General features: G+C 45.6%; 1 protein-coding gene across 1 annotated transcript in view; it reads right to left on the bottom strand.

Annotated features, from left to right (window-relative positions):
- The window catches only part of Micu1 (mitochondrial calcium uptake 1), a 127198-nt gene that overhangs the window by 53846 nt on the left and 48970 nt on the right, over nucleotides 1–24382 (bottom strand). Inside the window, exons 6-7 of the mRNA XM_051153089.1 lie at nucleotides 17721–17803; nucleotides 16496–16693 (exon numbers count right to left, since the gene is read on the bottom strand). Coding sequence (XP_051009046.1) covers nucleotides 16496–16693; nucleotides 17721–17803 — 281 coding nt within the window. The remainder of the gene's footprint in view (nucleotides 1–16495; nucleotides 16694–17720; nucleotides 17804–24382) is intronic.

Below are 24382 nucleotides of genomic sequence, written 5' to 3'. Positions count from 1 at the left end.
TGCAAAGTAGTCTTGGTATATTCTTCATATTGACAGAACAAATTACAAGCATGAAAATTTTCACATAGTATGTATTGTGTTGATTGTGAAATGACATTTGTTTACAATGCCCAACACTTGCGATGTAAATAGCAAGCACAAACCAGGTGTGTAGCACACAATAGGGCTTGCAGTGGGGATGTGCAACGCAGAGATTTAGGGACAGTTTCCTGGTGGATGCAAAAGCTGCAGAGGAAGACATTGTTCTTGGAGAAGAAAGGGGCTGGGCCTAAAGTATAAACATGCAGACAGTCTGGACCACAAGCACACACGGCTGGGCTTTTCACACTGTAGAGAGAAGTGAGTGATGTGCCGTGCTTAACCCCTACAGAGCGGCATCTGTCCTCTAGGAGTGAAGGAACACACTTTGCTGTTCACTAAACTCAAACTTAATGAGACATGGGGGAGGACTGCGGTAATTCTGAGCAGTGCAGGCTCCCAGACAGGCCACTAACCATCTAATAGAAAATCACCAGGAAGAGCTGGGCATGGTGGCGCGCGCCTTCAATTCCAGTACTAGGGAGGCAGAGCCAGGCAGATGGCTGTGAGTTTGAGGCCAGCCTGGTCTACAAAGCGAGTCCAGGACAGCCAAGGCTACACAGAGAAACCCTGTCTCAAACCCCCCCTCCCCCAAAAAAAGAAAGAAAAGAAAATCATCAGGAAGAAAGAGAAACTTCTAGGAAAAGGAGGGGTGGGGCCAAGTGCATAGAACAGCAGTACTGGAAACAGCACGCCATTGGAACTGGCTGGTATTGGCTTGGCCTTCCAAGGCTAACCTTAACCCTGGGGAAGATGGTAAAAGATATAGAGATGGCCTCCAGCCTTCCCCTCCCCCCAACACTCATGAACTTGGGTAGTTCTCTCCTGTGATGAACCAGGATCAGTCTGAGCCCTGTGAGGGGCCATGACCATAGCCTGAGATTCTATGAAGAGGTCCACAGAGCAGGGAACCAAAGCCTCCTGCTTACAATGTGTGTGTGAGCCTAGAAGAAGAGGAGCCTAGGGCTCAGTCAAGCCCTCAGCTAGGCTACCTCTGGAGTCCCGTCCCTTGGAAATTCTGTGATAAATTTGCTGGTTTTAGGCAGGCAAGACAATCGATTTTTATCTTCCACAATGAACTCAATATACCTCATTAATTTTCTAGCTGATATATGATGCAAGTCACTGGCTTCCGATTAATTAGGGTAATGTCTCGTACAATAACAGTTAACTAACATGGAGTCCCCAGCACTTTGACTCTGGAGGTTAAGGTGTTAGAAGCCATTTCCTTTCCTGTGTGGGAAATGAGTCTAAGCAGGACCATCTACTGGTGGTGATCCCAGAGGCACAGCTGGTGCCCCAGCATCACTGACACTGCCCTGGACAATATTAAATGTATATATTCATTCTATCGTGTGTGTGTGTGTGTGCAGGTATATATGTGTGGTGTGCATGTGCAGATGGAGGCCAGAGGACAAGTGCAGGTGTCAGAAGGTGCCATCTACCTTGCTTTTTGGTCTCTTACTGGCTTGGAGCTTGCCAAGTAGACTAGGCTGGCTGGGCAGTGTGCTCGAAGGGTCTGTCTGTCTCTCCCCACTTAGTGCTGGGATTACATGCATGTGCTCACCAGGCCTGACTTCTTTACTTGGGCTGGTGTGTGTGTGTGTGTGTGTGTGTGTGTGTGTGTGTGTGTGTGAGAGAGAGAGAGAGAAACTTAGGTCCTCAGCGTTAAGAAGCAAGCACTTTCCTGACTACATTAACTGAGTCCCAACAATCTCATAACTAGCATTTTCAGAATGAGAGTGAGACTTCAAAAACCACTGCCACCTTCCTGCAGGTTAAAGGACATTTTACAATGTAAGTGGGACACGGCAAGAATATCTCTGTGCTGTTCCCATCCCCCCACCGGTGGTACCAGGAATTCTACTCAAGGTCTCACACATGCTAGGCAAGTGCTCTACCACTGAGCTATACTCTCAACCCTCTCTTTGGCAGAGCTCAGAGCAGAAAACTCATTAAAACAATGTCACTGAAGGCAGAACAGGGTATCCTGAGCAAGGATAACAGCAATTTTGTATTGATAATTCTATACGATGTCCAGCAAAGAGGAAGTGGCTATCATAATCCTGTATTTGAAGAAATACATCCCTTCCCACTGTATTTTATTAACCTTTTAAAAACTTAAGCCTGTGTGTATTGTGTTTGCATGCATGTCTGTGCATCATGTATATGCCAATGGAGTCCAGGAAGAGTGTCAGAGCCTGTGAGCCTGGATGGTTGTGAGCCACCATGTGGGTGCTGGGAATTGAACCTGGGTCCTCTAGAAGAACAGCCATTGCTCTTTATCAGTGAGCCATCTTTCCAGCCCCTATTTCTTTATTTTAGAGATATGGTCTCATTGTACTGTTCCAGCTGCCTTGAACTCCTGGGCTCACACAATTCTGATTCAAGCTTTGAGTAGCTGGACCACAGGAACACACATGGCTCCTTAATTTCTGGTGTCATTCATCACAATATATCTGCATGGAAATTTGAAAATACTACTAAAACAGGTCACTGACGGGTACCTGCCAGAGCAATGAGTTCAGTGTACCTCGTTTACTCTCTTAATTGAATGTACTGAAAGTCACTGATATCGCATTATGTTGAGTTTGTTTCCAGCATCCCTGCAAATGTGAAGAGGAGCTGGAGCTGAGAGCCGCCACAGACTGGAGAAGTCAAAAGAAGAAAAGAGGAGGCTCAAGATTTTGACTCTGTATTCCATGCCAAAGGGTCCATTTCTACTTAGGGTCATAGAATTCTGGAGTAATAAAAAAAAAAAATCTTAGAAATCCTTCAACATAATGGCTGCAAAGTGGGCAATTTTTGGATCATCTTTCCAAAAAAGCTGCAAAGCTGCAATGACTAAGAATGGAGAGCAATGCTGGGAAGTCCAGCCACCGATTCTTCCCTCATCTCCTCTTTTAATAAAGAAAGGCATGCTGGAGACACGAGCAGGCTGTGGCAGGGCATTCTGTGGAGCAGAGAGTGGTCTGCATCAGAACGACAAGTGGCCATGACAGGATGGAGAAGCAGGCAGACTTGGGAGAACGCAGTACAGAGGCTGGATACGATGTTAGGTGCTGCCATCCCTGCCTGGGAGGCCAGCATTACTTCTTCCATCCTGGAAGGCAGCATTACTTCCACCCTGTACCACAAACTAAGGCTCTCGTCTTAGTCAGGGCTCCTACTACTGTGATAAAACATAACTAAAAGCAACTCAGGGGGAGAGGGTTATTTTAGTTTGCAGTTTGATATCACAGCCTACCACGGGGAAGTCAGGGCAGGAGCCTGGAAGAGGCGCTGAAGCAGAGGCCAGGAGATGTGCTGCTTCCTGGCTTGCTCAGCCTGCTTTCTTTCAGCTCCCAGGACTATGAGCCCCAGAACAGCATCACCTACAGTGAGCTGGGCCCTCCCCCATCAATCATTAATCAAGAAAATGCATTGCAGGTCAATTTGGTGGAGCCATTTTTCTCAATTAAGGGTCCCTCTTCTCAAATTAGTCTAACCTGTGTCAAGTTGACAGAAAATTAACTAGCACAGCCTCCAAGGTCCTAGAGGTAAAGTTAATATTTAAACCCATCAGAAAATACAACTATCACTACTGTATGCACTATTCTAATAGATCATTCCGCTTTCATTCAAAACACTTATCTTGTACCTATTTGGTGTTAAACATGGTCTGGGGGTAAAAAGGGAAACAAGTTAGGCAGTTGGCTGCCTCATCAGTCAGGGGTGACCAGCTTTAAACAGGTGGCACGTGCCTGCCATAGGCTCTTGGGACATGACCAAGACATGAGCACCACCGCAAGTTTAAGATGAGCTGGGCTACATAGTGACACCTTGTCTCAAAACCCACAAACATTGAGGATACAGAGTCGGCTTGGTGGTTAAGAGTACTGGTTGTTCTTCCTAGAGACCTGGGTTCAATTCCCAGCATTCACAGGGTAGCTCACAAATACATCTGTAACTCCAGTTCCAGGGGATCTGATGTCTTCTTTTGGCCTCCAAAGGTGCCAGGCATGCATATTATACACAGACATAGATGCAGGCAAAACACTCACACACAATAGAGGATAAAATAAAACAACGCCCACAAATATTCATGGGACCCTACCCTTTGCCTCTGAGCTCTGGGAAAGGAGAAAAATTGCTGTTTTTGTTGTGTGCCCTGTGCTGTGTTCACCAGGCTCCAAATGGAAGGCACCAAACCCATGGTCACATGGATGGCCTCTGGTTAATCTTAGTGGGTTACAAAACAAAGTAAAGACATGTGACTGTTTAACAAAGATTTGTGGAGGGGATGGATAGGGAGGGGAAGGGAGGTAGGTGGGAGGTGAGAGGGGTCAGCACGCAAAGTGTATATATGTGAACTTTGTAAAAACAATCAAATAACAATACTCACCCACAAATGAGGGCATGAGTGGACGAATGAATGCAAAGAGGCTGAGGAAAGCCACTCTAAGCATGTGACATTGAAGCTGATCACATTTCCCAGAGTTGCCTCTGTACAGCTGCCTCACCAGCTCTGTCAGGTTTTTTGTGTCTCCCCTCCTGCACTGCAGCTCTCCCCATGGAAACAAGGGGTGCTCTGATGGAGCCTCGCCCATCTCACGCCCCTCTTCTCCATTCTGCACAACAGAAGCTCTGCCCTGGGCTTGCTTTCTGTTTTTCGGGTACATTCACCATCCTTGCATGGGCTCCCTGCACCCACAGAAGCCACTCACTGGTGATCCTCTATCTATGTCTCCGACGGTATTACTACCCTGAACGCCAAGCCCGTGTGTCCAAGAGCTTCCCGACCAATCCGAGGTGTCCCATCAGGACTTCAGCCTGAGCCGAACACTCTGGCACATCCCTAGCAGCTCAGCACTCAAGGAATGCCGTGAGTCTGAGGCCAGTCTGAGCTACTGAGGGCGATCTTGTCTCATGCCCACCCAAAAGCCCCATCGAACTCAGTGTGCAAAACAGAACTCAGTGCCTTTTTCAGAACCTAGCTGTCCCTTCTTGGCATGACTCAATGGCATCACCTGGGCCTCTTCTTTCTCGATGTCAAATCCGGAAATGCCCTTTACTTAGGATTTCTCAAACTAACCCCTTTCCTTCTCTCTTTCCTAAGACTACCTTATTACTTTCTCCTTGGATAAACATTATAATCATTTTACTAGGCTCCCCCTTCACTAAATCTCCACAGCACCGGTAGATGATCTTCCAGAGATCCAGATCTCATCCAACTACCCCCTTTTTACATCTTGGTGTGCTTCCTGGACCACCGAGCATTAATGATGAGGGGCCCACACCCCTACCCAGCACACAGCACTCTGCTGGCTTCTGCTTTATTCTCTGAGCTGCACCATCTTCTCTTGCTCCCATCTTGGAAGCTGCTCTGTTTCCCTATGATGCATTTTCTGTTTCTTCTATTTTCACAAATCTTTCTCTCTCTAAGAAACGACTGAAGTAGTTTGTATTTCATTAGCCCAAGCTTTAATAAGGAAGCCCACTCAGGGCCTCGTGGGGTCAACGTCAGGAAGCAAACAGTGGAGTGTGGGCGTGGAGGGAGAGGACACTCAAAAGAAAAGTAAGGAGACGCGAGAGGGACTTGAGGAACACGCATTTCTGGGCCATTAGCTAAACTCAGAAGGTGATATGACCCTCTAACCTGCGTGGCATTTGCTCAGAGCATCGAGTCAACAGGCAGTGCTGAGTGTATTATTTATTCATGAGTTACCACAAAGCTGGCTCCGACTCCTAAGACGCTGTCTAGACTCCAGAGACTCCTCCAACAGACTAGAGGTTAAAGCTTGCTTCTTTCTTCTAAGCATTTCCTCTTGAAATCTAAATACTCTATTCCGAAAGGCATCTGCAACTAAACACTTCGGGGAGAGAGAGAGAGAGAGAGAGAGAGAGAGAGAGAGAGAGAGAGAGAGAGAGAGAGAGAGAGAGAGAGAGAGAGAGAGAGAGAGAGAGAGAGAGAGAGAGAGAGAGAGAGCGAGCAAATCATATATCCTAGACATTTTGTTTTACTTGAGAAAGGATGTATAGCTCATGCTGGCCTCAACTGAGTGGCTGCCTGCCTTAGCCTCCTGACTGCTGATATCACAGGACTGCGCCACCACTCCTAGCAAGATCCCTCACTTGAAGGCTGATCAGGAGGTGGCGAAATGTAGTCTGCCTCTAGGCCCAGCTAAGTCTTGGGGGAAGCCTACAGGTTTCTCTTCATTAATCTTGTCCACTAGTTTTCCTCTTTGTCTGTCTATTTGTCTGTCTGTCTGTCCACCTGCCTTGTATTTCTGCAGAGCTAGCCTTCGGGGTACAGGAGAAGTCCCAGGAGAGTCATCAATTCAAGCCTGGTCTGGGACAAACAGGATAAGGAAGGTCATTCCCTCTGTCACTCTTTGCTGGCTGCAGTCCCACAGTTACTTGGCACTCCCTCGCCTCATCTCTTTGTTTCCAGCATAAAGAACAAAGGACAGCAAGCCAGCCTGTTCTTCAGACAGAATGCACCTCAGAGTTAAGCGTGACACATAAAATGCCTCTGAGCAGACCATGCCCTCTTACCTCACAGACTGTTTCACACCTCCCTGTGAGTACTTGTACCAGACACTTAGCTCTGCCACTAGGGACTACATGTGACACCGTGAGGAAATGTCTGGAATTGAGCATGGTGGTGCATGCTGACAGCGCCCTTGGGACGCTGAGGCTAGAATTACCAAATTTAGACTAAGCAGGGCTACGTAGTGGGGCCTTGCCTCAAAATAAACAAACAAAACCAATTCGGGTCCATTCCTCCCACTTTCAGAAGCTTAGAGCAATGTCTTGCTCATTTTTGTATCCTCAACATGCAGTACAGATCCCGGGAAGCTAGTTCAGGTTGGAAGAGCTTGACTGCCCGGAATCAAATCTCTGGCCCACGCCCTGTATGTATGAATCTGGGGCAGGTTGTTTGACCTCTTTCTGCCTCAGTTTCCACACTTCTTGTTTGTTTATTTGTTTTTGTTTTGTTTTGTTTCGTTTTTGCTTTCTGAGACAGGGTTTCTCTGTGTAGCCTTGGCTGTCCTGGACTCGCTTTGTAGACCAGGCTGGCCTCGAACTCACAGCGATCCGCCTGCCTCTGCCTCCCAAGTGCTGGGATTAAAGGGGTGCGCCACCACTACACAGTGCTCACACCCACAGCCACAGGCTGCTGCAGCTAGGAGTGTGTGCAGCTGATTGATGAACTGCGAACTTGTAGCTTTCCCTCGTGCTGCTCTCCATTTTCTGTGCTGCATTTCAACTCTGTTATGTTAAAATTCATTTGTAAGTGAGAGCAAATATCTAACTGTGGGGCACTGACAGTTCCAAATGAATGACCTATGGATTTTAAAAACACTGGCACCGGGCTCCTAAGTTGAGAAGGACCTGTGTTCTACTGGAAAAGGCCTGCTAAGACTGTGAATGAGAGTCAAGAGACATTTCCCAGGAGGAAGATCAAATCTTCACGATTTATTTATGAGATTTTTTTTTTCTTGTGGCTTGTTTAAAATGAATTTAGAATGTAGCATTAAGGATACTGGATGTCAGAGAAAGCCCAGAAACTGCCAGATATTCTAAAGTTACCAGTGCCATACCATTGACTTTGGAATTGCAAATTCTTTGTTTTGTTTTGAGACAGGCTGTCATGTAGCCCAGGCTAGCCTCAGATTCACTATACAGCTTAGGGATGACCTTGAACTCCTTATTTTCTTGCCTTTACCTCTCAAGAGTTGAGGTTATGTGTGTACATGATCAAATCCAGCTATGATCTATTTTTTAAACAACAGTGATCAATTCTTTAAAATCCTCCAGAGCCCGGCGTGGTGGCTCATACCTTTAATCTTAGCACTAGGGAGCCAGAGGCAGGTGAGTCTCTGAATTTGAGGTCAGCCTGGTGTATATAGTGAGTTCTAGGACAGCCAAAACTATGTAGTGAGATGCAAACCGAGCCAGGTGCAGTGGCACACATCTGTAATCCCAGCACTCAGGGAGGCAGAGGCAGAAAGATCTCTATGAGTTCGAGGTCAGCCTGGTCTACAAAGTGAGTCCAGCACAGCCAAAGCTACATAGGGAAACACTATCTGGAAAAACCAAACCAAACAAAAAACCAAAAGCCAAAACAATTAAAAGCAAAAAACAACCAAACAATAACCCCCCCACCCCCCTCCACACACAAAAGGCTGCTGGCTCCATAACCAACCAGTGGTGTGCATGTGCTGACTTTTTTCAATGAAGTAAGCAAAATAAAGAGCTTGAAAGAGACAAAAAATAAAGCTGCACACACATATGAACACATGTGCATATATGTAAGGATGCATGATGCGTGTGTATTATGTATTTTAGTTTGGAATATTGTTATTGCTTAAGTGGCAAGAAGAGTTTCCTAGGGTGAAGACATATTGGAATTTTGATTTTCCTATTTCCGTACAATTGGCTTTTGCTTTTAATTTTATGTGTATGGGTGTTTTGCCTGCATGTATGTCTGTGTACCATGCATGTGCCTGGCATCCAAGAAAGCCAGAAGAGAGCATCAGATCCCTAGGAGCTAGAGGTAGGATGGTTGTGAGCCACCCTGTGTGTTCTGAGAACTGAACCCAGATCCTTGGGAAGAGCAGCCATGTTCTCCAGCTCTTGCCTACAGTGTGTTACTATCTCAGTTCCTGGTGAGAGAAACACAGTCCCCCTTTACACTTAAGGACTTGTTTGCTCTGCTTTTCTCTCAACACTTTGACAAGAATAAAGACGTCATGTTGAATAAGTGTGTTCCCTCACAAAGAAAAAGGTATTAGTAAAAATACTTTTATTTTTATAACCAAATATACAAGTTATATTTTATAAGAGAGGAGACTGCTACTATTATCATCTTAATAGGTCTTTTTTCTATTTTTCTTTTTTCTTTTGGTTTTTTGAGACAGGGTCTCTCGGTGTAGCCTTGGCTGTCCTGGACTCATTCTGTAGACCAGGCTGGTCTCCAACTCACAGCGATCCACCTGCCTCTGCCTCAGGAGTGCTGGGATTAAAGGTGTGCATCACCACACCCGTCTAGGTCTTTTTTCTTAAACAAACATCCTTTAAGTATATACTTTGCTTGTTAAAATTATAAATACTTATAGGAGAAAAGCACCTTTTACTGAATAATTCAAGCTAAAAATCAAGGATGAAATAAGAAACTATGAATGTGTCATTACCTATATTCTGCTTTGCAGAAGCAACGAGTAAAAGAGAAAGCATTCCCAATGAAAACTCCATTCTGTTTTCTTGCATGTAATTAAAAGTCAGCTCTGGGGGGCTAGAGAGACTGCTCAGCAGTTAGGAGCACTGGCTCCTAGCACCCACATGGCAGCTTACAACTGTCGGTAACTTCAGTTCTAGTTCCAGGGGTTCTGATACTCTCACACAGATAGACATGCAGAGACAACACCAAAGCAAAATAAATACATAAATAAATCATAAGGGGGAGAAAAGGAGTTGCCCTTGGACCTGGTGCTATGGTGCAGGCCTGGCAACACATGTTTATAAACCAGTACTTGGAAGGTAGAGCCAGAAGAGTAAGTCTGAGGCCAGCTTGGCCTGATAATATGTATCAGGCCATTCAGGTCTACATTCAGAAATCTTGTCTCAAAAAGCCAAAATTAAAACAAATAAAAAAGACACAACTTTTATCATAAAGTTCACATATGAAGTCTCTTCCTCCAGTGAAAAAAAAATGGGACACCGCCCCCTCGCCCCCTCTGCCCCCCCTACCCCCGAACAAAACAAATGTGAAGTCTGCAGAGAACATTCTAGTTTCAGAAAGTACCTGACTGAGAGCCTTCTATTTTGGTCTCCTCTTCTGTAACCAGCTGGCCTCTGTCTAAGTCTGTCTCTCTCAGACCATGGGCTCCCTGTCCCGTTAGAACAAGAGACGGGTACACAGAGGTATGCTTTGATGGACTTAAACATGTTTCTAGGGGCTCCTTAGGCACGCTGAGGTTTTTTAAATGCTCTTTACCTGAAATAACCCCTCTGAGCTGGGATATAACACAGCAGAACAGAGTGGTAGAACACTCACATGGCTTGGGTCAGATTGAAGACAGTTACAACAGCAATAGGCCAGCAAGGCAGCTTGTATATAAACACATTTGCCACCACCAAGCCTGAGAACCCGAGTTTAATCCCCAGAGCTCATACGGTAGAAGGAGACTCACTTTGTAGACCAGGCTGGCCTCGAACTCACAGACATCTGCCTGCCCCTGCTTCCCAGAGTGCTGGGATTACCAGCATGCACCACTGTGCCCAGCTTTTTCAAATTTCTTTCTTTCTTTCTTTTACTTTTTTTCGAGACAGGGTTTCTCTGTGTAGCCTTCAAATTAATTCATTTTCTGTAATCTTTTTTTTTTTTTTTTCTTCAAGACAGAGTCTCTCTGTGTAGCCTTGGCTGTTTGGCTGTCCTGGACTCGCTCTGTAGTCCAGGCTGGCCTCAAACTCACAGCAATCTGCCTGCCTCTGCCTCCCAAGTGCTGGGATTAAAGGCCATTTTCTGTAATCTTAAACAATTTAGTTATTATGACTTTGTGCGTGTATGACTTGTGTATGTATGTGTCTGTGTGTGAATGTGTGTATGATGAGTGTGTGGAGACCTACACACACACACACATGTAGCAATCAGCGGACAACGCTGCGGAGTCAGTGCTTTCCTTCCACCTTTATGTGGTTCTGACAGTTTAACTCAGGTCAAAGGCGTCTTTACTCTCCAAGCCATTTTGTCAGCCCTCTCTCTTTTTACTGATAGCTGTGAAAAATTAGCATATTTCTTTATGCCCCAGTTTTATTTTTTCCTATTAAACAAATGTAGTTAACGTCTTTTTTTTTTTAAATGAAGCCCAGAAATATAAGACAGTCACTGTGATTCTTTGACCTATAACTCATTTATCTCCAGGTAACTGGCAGTCATCCTTCCTGAAGCATCACAGTGATTGGCTGCTTACACAGTATCCACACAGACCCCCAGCTTATTTTCCAGTTCCTTTGTTGTATATTCTAGTTTCAGCCTTTATTCTTGCATAAATTAGTTTTTACTTTTCTTTGACATGACAGTTCCTTTCCCCCACCTAACCTCCAAATTAAAATTAACCACGATCTTTCAAAGAATTTTCTAGTATCTTTCATTTTGAGTGACATTTTTCTTGCTATTGTCTTCAAGAAATCAATGAATATATTAAGTGGAATTAGACTCGGCACCTGTCTCCAAGGAACTCAAAGCACTAGTTTCTGGTAGCCTTAGATGGAATTCTTAACCTAAAAAGAGTTTTAACAAAGCAACTTGTATTCTTCTCTCACTCCTTTAAAACCATGGTTTTGTTGCTGTTGTTCTCAAATAGAGAAAGGGGTGTAAAATGAAACAAATGCTGTCAGAATATAAGAGCATTCAGACATTGCAGAGTACATGGGCTGATAGCTAGCTTGGGCAATAGCTTACAAAAGTATGCAACAGGGCATTCCTTCTTGGCCCTAAGAGTGGCACCCTGGGTAGCAGAGGAGTCAGGAAATGAACTGCTGGAAAAGGCAGAATCACAAAACTTTGGTCTTTTTCAGCTCTCCAAATTCAAACTGTTTTTTTTTTTTTTTTTTTTTTTAGTCCCATAAAAACCTTAGCATAGGCTAAAAGAAAAACAAACAAACAAAAACCATAGTCAAGTAGTGAGCAGAAATAGCTCAGTCTGAAAGTAAGTGTGGCTTGGACCCCTGACACTACCACAAAGTGGCTGTGACCTTGACTCCTCTGACCTTCAGTTTCTACACCTATGATATGGTACTGACTCTGGGAGAGTGGATGGGAATTTAAAAAGCGTCAGCTGGGCATCGTGGTGCACGGTTTATTCCCAGCACTCAGGATGCAGCAGCACGCTGATCTCTGGGAGTTCCGGGCTAGCCAAGAGAACCTGTCTCCAAAAGAAGTTATTATATGCAAAGTGCCTTGACCAGACCAGATGCTCGGATAATGCTCATTGGCTCCCCTTCTCTCGGCCTTCTGCAAAGGCAGAGTGATGGACCAAACATCCTTTATTCTCAAAACTGCCATTCTGAGAAAAAGGGCAGAATAAAAGACCAGGTAAGCGGAACCATAAATCTCTGCGATCTCGAGTTTTAAAGGAGATAAGCCATGAAATAAACTAGTAAGAGACAGCAAGAATGATGGGATTACAAAGCCCACACCAAAGGTACTGAGATTTATTAATCATTTCCACTTGCCTCTTCGCTGTGATGATGAGATTTTATTTCACGCTCAGTGAAGGGAAAAATCACCCAAACTTGGAAAAGTGAAATTAAAAGTGTTTCATAAAAACAAAAATTGCTGCCATTTCCAGATGACTTTTCAGAAAATGATCTCAAAATCTGAGTAAAGCCTCTTGGTCTTTCATCTGGGATGACTTAGGCATAGCTGCGTAGGACCTGTCCAAGGCCATTGGGGAAAGGAGCAGGTCAACAAAACAACACGACAGTGGACACCACGGCACAACACTGGCCAGGTGCTGTGGGGCATGCAGCCTTGTGTCAGTGCGACAGGGCTGCCCAGCCAAGACTCCCTAACTGGGTGGTTGAAATATCAGAAACTCACTTTCCCACAGTTCTGGAAGGTCTGAGCGGGGCCCTCTACTCGGCTTGTAGGTGGCTGCCCAAGGCTCCTCTATCATTGCGTCTCTGCATGTGGCCCTGGTGTCTCCTGGTGTGTCCACGTTCTTTTCTCTTAAAGGCTCAAGTCAGATGGAGCTGGACCACATCCAGTGGCCTTCTTTGAACGCAGTCACTTGTTCCGAGACACCGGTGTTACTTTCCCATCATGGTGGGAGATAACCTGACAGAGACAACTCGAGGGAGTGAGGCTTTGGGTTCACAGTCTCAGAGCCATTTCTGCTCATCATGGTGTGGGGAGCCAGTGTCAGCAGAAGCATAGGGTGACACCTGCTCACATGGTCCAGGCCAGGAAGCAAAGTCAGGCTGGAACCACAAGTGGGTGTAACCTCCAAAGGCTTGCAACGTCTGCCAGCCAGGCTCCAGAGGCTCCACAGTGCCCTGAGCTGGGGACCCAGCATCCATAACATTAGCCCACCGAGACATTCCACAACCCAACTGGAATACACTACAGCATATGAAGTTTGGAGGGACGGGATTCAGCCTACAACACAATGCTGACTCATTTAACCACTTTATGAATGAGTAGCCAGGCTCCCCGAGAATAACTAACTCATCGCCTCAGTAGTGCCCAAGCCAACGATCTGTCCGCTAGGAACACTTCCTCAAAGGGAGACGATGTACGCAGTTGGGAAGACGGCACTGACGGATGAAAGTTTGAGAACGCGAGCTACGGACACAGAGGCTTTAGTCACTGGGCAGCGTCGTTATGTGGAGAGAATGGATTCAGGGTGAATAACTGGTTACACAACACTAAATGTTAGGCTGGGACCCCTGCCCCCTAATATGAGGAATTTCTAACCAGGAAATAATAACTGTGTTGGAACTTCAAGGGCCTACAAATAACCCTAAATTAACACCAAACACAACAGAAAGGTAGAGAATAAGTGTCATGATAGGGTTCCCATCGTGTCTCTATAAGGGACATATGTATGAAGTCTCATCTTTTTTTGTTTTGTTTTGTTTTTTCAAGACAGGGTTTCTCTGTGTAGCCTTGGCTGTTCTGGACTCACTTTGTGGACCAGGCTGGCCTTGAACTCACACTGCTCCACCTGCCTCTGCCTCCTGAGTGCTGGGATTAAAGGCGTGTGCCACCATGCCCGACTTATGAAGTCTCATCTTTTCGGTGAGTTTTTATTCCACTGTTATTGATATGTCACATTAGCGGGCTTTCAGCTCTACTGAGCCCCAGGATGGAAGCCCAGAGTCCTGTGCTCTGTCCTCTGGACTCCCACTGGTATTTCTAGGAGTGCTCAGCTAGACTGTGGTCATCAGCTGCCTGCTCAGCTCTCTGTGTTCACTCTGTATTGTTTTTTTTTAACTTCACGAAAGTACCACGGTGCTCTGAGCTTTAGCCTGTAACTGCATTTCATGCATCTATATTCTGTGTTAAATTGTAATTATAAAGGTAAGGAATTAAACTGTTTACATTCCCAGATGTTATGATGTTTGGAAACACCAGTCTTGTATACATTCCAGGGTTCTATATATAGGATGTAAAGTCTAGAATATATAAACTCATTTACAAAAATTGTTGGACAAGGTCTACTATTTCCTTCTATACTGAGGTATAGACTGAAATATTCCAGTTAGAATACAAATTTCATGAAGGCACACAACGATGCATATATAATATAGATGAATATATATAGTTGTAGCATCTTTATATACACATAAATATGTATATATATGTATGTATGTAAACACACACACACATATATACATACACAGAGGTTAATGTAAACTTCTAGGCCCAAGATACACATATGAAAGCATTCCAAAATTAAAAAAAGAAAAAGTAAATTAAATGCTCAGGCCGTGCTAATGTGAGCATTTACAAACAAAGTTCTAGAGTCCTGAGTCTTAAATGCTCAATTTTCTCTATTCTGGGAAGTTCCATTTTAAACGGCATTGTCTGCAAGTTTACTGTGGCAAGGAAAGGGGCAAGAGCCAGAGTCCTGAGGTTTTTCTGAAGACAGTCCTCCATGTACCACCATGTACCACTAAAGAAAGCAAACTGTTGGCAGCCGTGCTGGTGCACACCTTTAATGCCGGCACTAGGGAGGCATAGGCAGGTGGATCTTTGTGATTGAGGCTACCCTGGGCTACAAAGTGAGTTCTAGAGTAGTCAGAATTATGTGGTGAGATCATTTCTTTTCCCTGAGACAGGGTTTCTCTATGTAGCCTTGGCTGCCCTGGACTCACTTTGTAGACCAGGCTGGCCTCGAACTAAAAAAAAACCAAAAACACAAAAAACAAACAAACAAAAAAACCCAAAAAAACTTTTAAGCAAAATGGCACCTAAGTAGAATATTATGGGCTAGGGAAATGGCTCAGAGGGTAAGGCACTTGCCACGAAGCCAGATGACCTGGGTTAGGGGACTGGGATCACATGGTACAGAGGGGAAAAAAAAAAAAAGCTGTCCTCTGGTCCCTACCTCCACAAACGCATAAATAAATAGAGTATAACAATTTAAAAAACAGGTATTATGACTAATTTTGTGATTAAATGAGAGCTGGTTATATAATTGCTTTGTGGACTGCTGCGTTCCTCTGCATGCAGTGGAGAGGCACTTCGAGATCTAACTCGGCTCCCTCTGTTTTCTCTGCCGTGTGCGTTCCCGGCAGGGCAAGGGAGCTGGAGCAAGTTAAGTCAGAACATCTCTGCAGCCATTCTGTTGAGCTGTAACGCAGGTGCTGTGCTTGTCAGTTATTACAGGCCTCCATAAGAAGCCCTGGCTAACTGCAGGAATCTATGCCCAGGTCTCACGTAGCGCAGGATGACTCTGAATTTTCTACGTAGAGCCACTGATGGCCTTGAGTTTCGGATCCTCTGGTCTCTATCTCTGAGTGCGGGCATCCCAGCTGCACCTAACGTAGTCCAGATTGGTGTTTTGTTTTGTTTTTGAGATAGCGTCTCACTACGTAGTCCAGGGGATGAGAAAGCACAGTAACAGGAGAAACCCAGGGTGCAGAGCATGAACACGCAGGGTTTAAGAAAAGCAGTACCTTTCTTTTTGTGTGCTTTTAATGACATTATGTAATGTGTTGGCATTTTAAATAATATTAAAGTAGGGAACGTTGGAAAGTATTAATGTTGGAAACGAGGTTTGTAAAGAAATTTTTTAAAATCTCTAAAAGTTAGGATTAAAAAAAAAAATCTCTAGACAAAGGCATATATAGGTGTTTGATAAATTCTCTGAATAGAGTCATTAGCCAAAAATCCCAAACCCTCTTGGTCAAGACAAACTGTGAAGACATTAACACTCTGGGGCCCAAACAGCACAATTATCTACATTTGTGAGTGGGAAGTGAGCTTGTAAATCTCCAAGCACAGCGAGTCGCCGCTGCAACTCTGAGCACAGAGATTTTCACTCAGGCACTGTATGTTTCCAGCTGTTAGCGCCTTTGCAAACTCTCATAGCAAGAGTTATTTACTATCCCCTTTTCTCTCTACATTCTGGTGCCTTCCATGTAATAAGCATAAAACTGGGAAACATGCAGAGAGGTAAGTCGGCTCTCACACCCAAATTTCTTTGCATCCAGAGACAACTAAGATTTATAATCTTTTCATTTTTGTGTGTGTCCTAGAACCATGCCACTCCAAGACAGTATTCCTGCAGAGTAGTCATTTCCCATCTGCTCCTGGCTCAAAGACCAACCAGAAGGCTCAGACCCGTCAGTTCTCACGGCCCCTGAGCCCCTCCACCGGTGTACACGGGGGACTCCATCACCGCGTCCAGGCAACACCTACCTCCAGCTTCAGAACGTCATGCTGAAGTTTACGCTGGAATTCCAGGAAGTTCTTGATGGTCAGTTTCCCTTTGAGATCAGCTCCAAAAAAGTAGGTCGTGAGGGCTGAACACAAGCCAGACTTGAGGGTGTTCCCGGTGGTGGGACGATCTCGGTGACGCATGCCCATGCTGGTTTGGGAGCGAATGATGCTCTGAACCTAAAACAGAACCATATCCCCACCCTTAGATTCATGTCGGTGAAAGAGTCTGCAGACTCTGTGTGTGCACTGTAATACACGCAGATAACAGGAGCGATGTCCTATTATGCCCATTTCATAGATGAGGAGACAGAGACACACAGTTGAATAGCTGACTCGGGAAGCCTCCTGGAGAGCCTGTCTTTTAAAAAAGGGGGATTTGGTTTAAGGTGAGGGTAGGGAGAATGGTGCAAAACCTCTCCTGCGAGCAGGGCAGTCATCTTCACAGCAACACTGTCTGCATCTCAGTAGGTTTTAGCACTCCACATTTCTCAGTCTGCTCTCTACAAGTGGCAAGAGGTAGCATGGCTTTACAAAAATTCTGTTCTAAATTATTTTATTATGTGTCTGCGTTTTGCCTACACATATGCCCAAGCAGCACATATGTGACTGGTGCCCAGGGAGGCCAGAAGGCGGCCTTGGATCCTCTAGGACTGGAGTTATAGACGATAATGAGCTACCACAGGGTTGCTGGGAAGTGAATCCAGGTCTTCTGGAAGCGCATCGAGAACTCTTAACCGCTGAGCCATCTCTCCAGCCCTCTACGCAAATTATTGACATCTAAATATAATAGAATGACTTATGATATACAAAGTTGGTATAAAATAAGAAAATGCAGGGAAGTTGCTCAATCTTTGAGAAAGGTTCATCTTGGGGACTAGTAAGAGTGGCCTCTAGCCAGGCGTGGTGACGCATGCCTGTAATCCCAGCAGTTGGGAGGCAGAGGCAGGCGGATTTCTGTGAGTTCAAGGCCAGCCTGGCCTACATATCAAGTTCCGGGACAGCCAGGGCTACATAGAGAAACTGTGTGTGTGTGTGTGTGTGTGTGTGTGTGTGTGTGTGTGTGTAGGGTAGGTGAGTGGCCTTCACATGCAAGTCAGCTTTCTGAGGCAAGTCTGTGGTTGCCAAGGCTCTCCCTAGGGCCTGCACTCACGGCTCACTCCCCACTGGCTAAGAAATACTAAAAAGGGAAGTCAGCACAACTTGCCTGCTCGAACTCCTCCATGTCTACTTCTCCGTCTCCATTCAAGTCAAACATCTTGAAAGCAATTTCAAAATTCCTCTGAGGAGCTGCACAGAGAAAGGGAGAAAGGGGATCAGGATAGAGGGGGAAGGGGAGGGGAGGGGAGGGGGAAAATGGGAAGAACATGTCAGTCAAGACATAAAATAACGCCAAGCCATCAGCTGACAATGTCTACATCAAGTGTTAACTCCTTAAAACCCCAAGACAATTTGTGACCAGTAAAGACAGCAGTAGTTTTTTTTTTTGTATTTCCACAATTTTGTACTTTTACATTTTTTAATATGGTAATTTTATGTGTATGGGTGTTTTCCCTGCATGCATGCTTATGCACCACATTCATGCAGTGCTTGTAAAGGCCAGAAGAGGGCGTAAGACTCCCTCCGGTTCTGGAATTACAGCAGGTTGTGAGCTGTGGGTGCTGGGAGTCAAACCTGGTCCTCTGCAAGAGCAGCCAGTGCTCTGAACTGCTGAGCCGTCTCTCCTGGCCCTGGGCTTTTCTTCTTAAACACTTCAGCTTTGCCTTTTAACCTGCCACACCGTCAGCTGTACGATCCTCTTCTCTGTTTCTTGGTTGCTACTGGTTATACATGCTAAGCACGTGCAGCATGCTTGTTTGAATGCACCACTATTTACTGAGTCAGGAAAGCTTGTCTACAGTGAGACATGCTGCTGCAATGCAAGGGGGCTAGGCCTTCACCCTTGCCTGTAAACAAGTTAGCTTGCACTCTGCTTCTCTAAGTGCCTGCGATGTCTCTGGTAGGACAGAATGCCATCCTGCTCCCATTTCAACGTGCTGGCTCCATACACAAATTACTAAATGAAGAAGCAGCCTTAAATATTAAAATTAAGTGGGAGCTCAAAACAAAACAAAACAAGAAACCTAGATAAAAATACACAAAGCTTGCAGTACTCATTCCCGGAAGTGAGAGGCCAAAGCTCCTCCCATCAGCCTTAGTGTCTCAGAAGCAATGGAAACGCAACAAATGCACTCCGTGGGTTGTAATGGAGCACAGACTGATGGCTGTTCTCCTTCACGCTGGTAAGTGCTCTGATGAAGAAAACCAAGATATTTACTCCCTTCCTTTTTTTTGTGCTCTGAACATATGGAGCGTTGGAGACTAATATAAAGTCCTGTCCCAATACCACAAAATATGCCAAATTATTTCAGCAAATACATTTTTTACTGGTGGGCTTTGTATAGCACACATTAATCAGAGTCATCATTAGCAGTATTTCCTGGTGCTGACTCTCCTGGCCAGCTGGCTGGGAAGTTCCTGCTTTCGGTCGCTGTGGTGAATGCTGTGCCTGTTTGCTCTCAGCTGTCTCCTTCACTTGATGCTGGCATCCAACAGATCTGTTCCTCTCACCTTAGCCTCCCCAGTGCACTGCCATCCCTGGTCCATACCTGTCCCTCTTTAGAATTTGCTGGGGAAAACACCACTTGGAGAATTCGATTTTTATATGTTTATTGGCACTTTTCTTTCTTTCTTTCCTTCCTTTTTTCTTTCTTGAGACAGGGTTTCTCTGTGAAGTCTGGCTGACCTTGAATTTGCTCTGTAAGCGGGGGTGGGGGGGGTGGGGGGGTGTTGAACTCACAGAGATTCACCGGCCTCTGTCTCCCAGGTGCTGGGATTAAAGGCGTGCGCCATCACCACCTGGCTATTGGCACTTTTTAAAAAATGTTCTAATCTTCCACTGAGATTTAGTATGTGTCAAACTATCGTTTTTGTTGTTGTTGCTTTGTTTGTTTGTTTTGTTTTTTGAGACAGGGTCTCATGTTGTAGACCATGGTGGCCTCAAATGTACACAGATCTACCTGCTTCTGCTGGGATTAAAGGCAAGAGCCATGATGCCCAGCTTGAGTCAAGTGTTAAGATGGATAATTTATCTACTTATTGGTGGATTTTGTACTTGCAATCTTAAAGGTTTACAGAACAGAACAAAACAGAGGGGACTAAAGAGATGGCTCAGTGGTTAGGAGTGCTGGCCGCTCTGGTACTGGCCCTGAGTTCAGTTTCCTGCACCCACATGGCTTGCTGTAACTCCAGCTCCAGGGGGATCTGATTTCTTCTTCTAGCCTCTGCTGGTACCAGATTTGTACAGACACACCAACAGGCAAACACACATACACATACTATTAAAAAAAAAAAAACAAACCAAAACTCAAAAAACGATTGGTCAAGGTGCACATGGATGCTGAGAGTGGTCCAGGCTGTGAACATGTAAGCACCTCAAAGTCCAGGAAGTGATAAAGTAACACAGGTTTTGGAAGTAATTGTGTCAAGGGCCAAAGATGGTTGCAGATGAGCTGAAATTTTTACCCCAACTAGGCTGGACTGGAAAAGCGTGTTAGGATTACCATTCAAAAACCAGGTCACCCGAGTGGATGATGGCATGCCCAGAGTACCCCACACCTTCTGTATACTCTGGGCACGTGGCTCTCCATCATGCTCGGTGATGTGCATTTGTTCTCTTGCTATCTTTCAGAATGATTTCCCAAGACTATGGCTGTGTGAGCACACATGTGTATGACGCGCACATGAGAAGGCCTGGCAAAGTAGAAGGAAGTGGTGTCCCATCACAACTGCCAAAGACTTCCTGCAGAGCATCTACTGACAGCGTTCTGCCACTGGAGCCCAGCAGATCAGCCTTGAGTGACTGGGACTTAGGTACAACCTGAACTTCCTTTTAGCCACAGGAGGAAGAGATGCTGCCACTCTGAGCAGCAGTTCTAGATTTTTTTCTTTCCTTTACAATCATTTTCTTACACCTCTTCCTTTATTTCCTTCCCCAAAACCTGCTTCAGATAACCTTATGAGATTGGCAGAATCCGAGCCGTCTCCAAGCGGCTGCCTAAGTCACTGCCAGAAGGAAAATTTGGATGTTCAGGTCCATTGCACTATTTCTTCCCTTTAAAAGCATTTTGTTTTCCTCAGTATCTGTTAGTGGGGCCAGCGGTGAGCCTGGCCTTTAATACCATCTCTGCAGACTGACTGGCTATAAGCAGCATCTCTCTTCTCTCTCCTCCTCCTCCTCTTCTTCTTCTTCGCCCCCCTCTCTCTCCTTCCCTCTCCCCCTCCCTCTCTCTTGCTCTCTCTCTGGTGTTCTGAGACAGGGTTTCTCTGTGTAGCCCTGGCTGTCCTAGAACTCACTTTGTAGACCAGGCTGGCCTCGAACTCACAGCGATCCGCCTGCCTCTGCCTCCCGAGTGCTGGGATCAAAGGCGTGCGCCACGCCCTGGCTGGACAGCCTATCTTTATGATCATATGTCACTGGAATTAAACTTACAGCAAAAAGTTACTCGTTTTTGTTTCAATGACCTCTAAAAAACTTTGAATGACTTCTACTAGGCCACCTGCTGGCATCCAGTGCGTGACAGACGTGGAAGAAAATGGTTAATTTCTATGAGTCAGAGGGCTAAGTAAAACCTTTTCTAATTCTTAAAAGAGCCACACCTGAGCCTCCTTTGGCACAGAAAAAAAAAAAAAAAAAAAAAAAAAAAAAAAAAAAGAAAGAAAGATAAAAATGGCTAGATTTTATCAAAGATATAGCCACCTTACTGACTGGAATATAATAAGTCAGTAAAATGTCGAGTTAAAGACGCGCGTGCGCACACACACACACACACACACACACACACACACACACACACACACACCCCACCCAGAGCACTGAACTGAGGCCCACAGTAGTTAGAAGTCTAGGTTAGCAGCCAGTTAGCACGTGGCAGCTCTAGAACCTGACTTAGACCAACAATGACTCCAGGCCTCCGCGTCTCACGCTGTGATCCAGTAAGAACACAGAGGCACAGGCATCAGGAACAACACATTCTTTTTATGTTGAGATGTTCTGACCTGAAAACAAACAAGGGAGCGTGAGCCTCTACAAAGCTGAGAGCTCAAGGCGCTCATCTCAGTGAAAAAAATCTCACAGAAGCCCTGCAGACACGCTGCTCAGCAGGTTAGAGTTGGCTGTACCTCAGACCCACCGAGACTCTCGGTGAGGCATGCCCACAGACGCACCGGCCACGTGAGGCGCTGTCTCCCACTCGGCCCACGGCACTTGCCTATGCTATTTGCCTAGTTTCTGAATGCCTGAGGGTTTCGTGGCTGAGGGCAGTATGGAGACCCTGAGGAGTAGGGCATTTAGAAAGGATCTGTCTGGCCAGCTTTGGAGGATGAACTGCAGGACAGCAGGTTGCGACAGCAGTGCTCATGGAGCGGGGTGGATGGATATGGAAGGCCCGAAGAAGGCAGAAGTTGCAGGACTTAATGATTACTTAGCTGTGATAGGCTGAGAGCGAGAAGGGGCGACAGACAGCGCGGCTGAGTAGCTTACACGTCACTTAATGGAAGAAATAAAACTCGTGTGAAGGAGGTGATGGGGTGAAGTTGGTGCCATTGGAATCTGCCAGATTCAGAGACTCCACAGCAGTGTTCTGACGGAGATGTTGAGGGAAGCACGGAAATGGGGACCGTAGAAGGTTAAACCTGGGACTGGCTGGGATGCCGTGGTTAGCTACTAGGAGTCTGATATGAAGCTGTGCCCCTTCCCCGCTCCCCCAAGAATTGAGGGGTAAAGGGATGGCTGTGAAAGGGGCAGGACAATGGGACAAAGCTTCTACTTAAGGAGCAGGAAAATGGGAAAGCGGCAGCAGAGGAGGAATACAGGCCGGGGTATAGAAACTGGCACGAGAAAGCTCAGTGTGCCCATGTGTGCCCATCTGCCGCTACTGATGACACAGTAACACAGAGTGCTGGCAGTTTTAGCTTTATCATAGTCTCTTATTCTTTTTTTCTCATTACATTTATTTATTTCACATGGGGTGTGTGTGTGTGTGTGTAGGTCTGAAATCAACTTTTAGGAGTTGTGTCTTTCCTTCTAGTATGTGTGTTCTGGGGACTGAACGCCACTGGCAACCTTGACAGGAAGCACCTTTACCTGCTAAGGAGTTATCCCGTCAGCCCCATTTTAAAATTTATATTTATTTAGAATGTCTATGTGCATGTGTGCACATGTGCTAAGGTACACACGCGGAATCAGGGGGCAACTTTGTAGGACTCAGTTCTCTCCTTACGCCATGAGGGGTGCAGGCATCTAACTCATGAGGGCGGTGGCAGGTGCCTGTGTAAGCTGCCCTTTTTCTTACGGTCCTTTTAGTTTTGTGAAGGCATATGAACAATTATTTAAGTGACTAAATGAGTTTTCTGCCAACTCATGGTTAATCTTTCTTTCTACAGCTAAGGTTAAATTCACTTTAGCAACAAGAGAGTGAGCACATTATATACACAAGTCCCCGTGACCTTCTGTCTTGCTTGGGTCCTCTGAACCAAGCATGGGCTGTCTATGGAAACTACTCCAAGGGCTTATTAGGGCACAGGCAAGGGCATAGCAAGGGTGCACTGCTGGCCCTGGGCACCGCGGAGTTCCCCACACTATCACTGGAGCCTCCCCAGCCCATCAGTGTATTCCCATCAGGAGTTCCTTTAATCCACAGACCACCTCAAAACATGAGAGACAAACAAGCCCCGGCCCAGGGTGCCCTCAAATATATGCTGTTGGGGAATTTTCTGCTCAGCCTCTCTGTGTCCCTTCAACTGTAGACTTCACAGTGACTTGAAAATCTAGCTGTTGGCAAGTTTCGGGGCTCCTGGGTCGATGGTGACGCACAACCTGATTCCACAGGCAGCTGGGAGAGGCTTTCTTTTGAACTCGAGGCCACTCACAGAGTGAACAACACCGCTTTCCCTTTCCAAAGCAGCAGGACCTACCTCCTACATGATTTCTATGGCCTAGCCGCATGTTGGAATGGATTAAAATGAACATGACAATCTTTTGCTGCTTGGGTGCAGAGCTTTCATTGGCAAAAATCAAAAGATTGGGATTTTCTTTCTTTATAACAATCACCACTTCTGAGACCCAAGCTCTGCCGACTTTATTAATTAAATTTCTTATGCAGGGTCCAAATCTACCATGTAGCTCTTCCATGGTAGCACAGTTTCATTGCTACACACACACACACACACACACACACACACACACACACACACACACACACACACACACACACACACACACACACACCCCTGCTTCCTTCTGGATGAATGCAAACCCCCAGAACCATTATCCTATCTCTCCCAGGACTCCCACACTTTCCTCAAGATCTTCAGCATCCCAAAGGTCTATTTGTGAAACTCCACAAGTGGCCAATGCCTCACATAATACAACATTCTAAGAACAGTTACTTCTGGACTTGACATGCTTTTTACAAGACTACATTTTTTTTTTTTAATACATTAAAAAAATGGGCTAGGTTATCACATAATGCCAGACAGACTAATTTTTTTTTTTTCAAAATAATGGGCTAGATTATTACAAGATGCCCTGGTGTCTTGCTTTCTGTAGGGCTGGGGGAGGGGGGATTTCTGTAAGAGGGACTGGACTGGACAGCCTGAGTTTGGTTCCCAGCATCCATAACAGGGAGCTTACAAACACCTGTAACTCCAGGGGAGCTGATATCTTCTGGCCTCCACAGGCACTTAGATACATGTGGCACATAAGTGCACAGACACACACATAAACAAAAATAAAAAGAGCTAGTGAGATGGTACATATTTAGAATCACA

Source organism: Acomys russatus, chromosome 11, assembly GCF_903995435.1.
Source record: "Acomys russatus chromosome 11, mAcoRus1.1, whole genome shotgun sequence".
In the NCBI taxonomy this organism is placed as follows: Eukaryota; Metazoa; Chordata; class Mammalia; order Rodentia; family Muridae; genus Acomys; species Acomys russatus.
The sequence above is the reverse complement of the archived record's forward strand: the minus strand, read 5'-3'. Positions and strand labels throughout refer to the sequence as shown.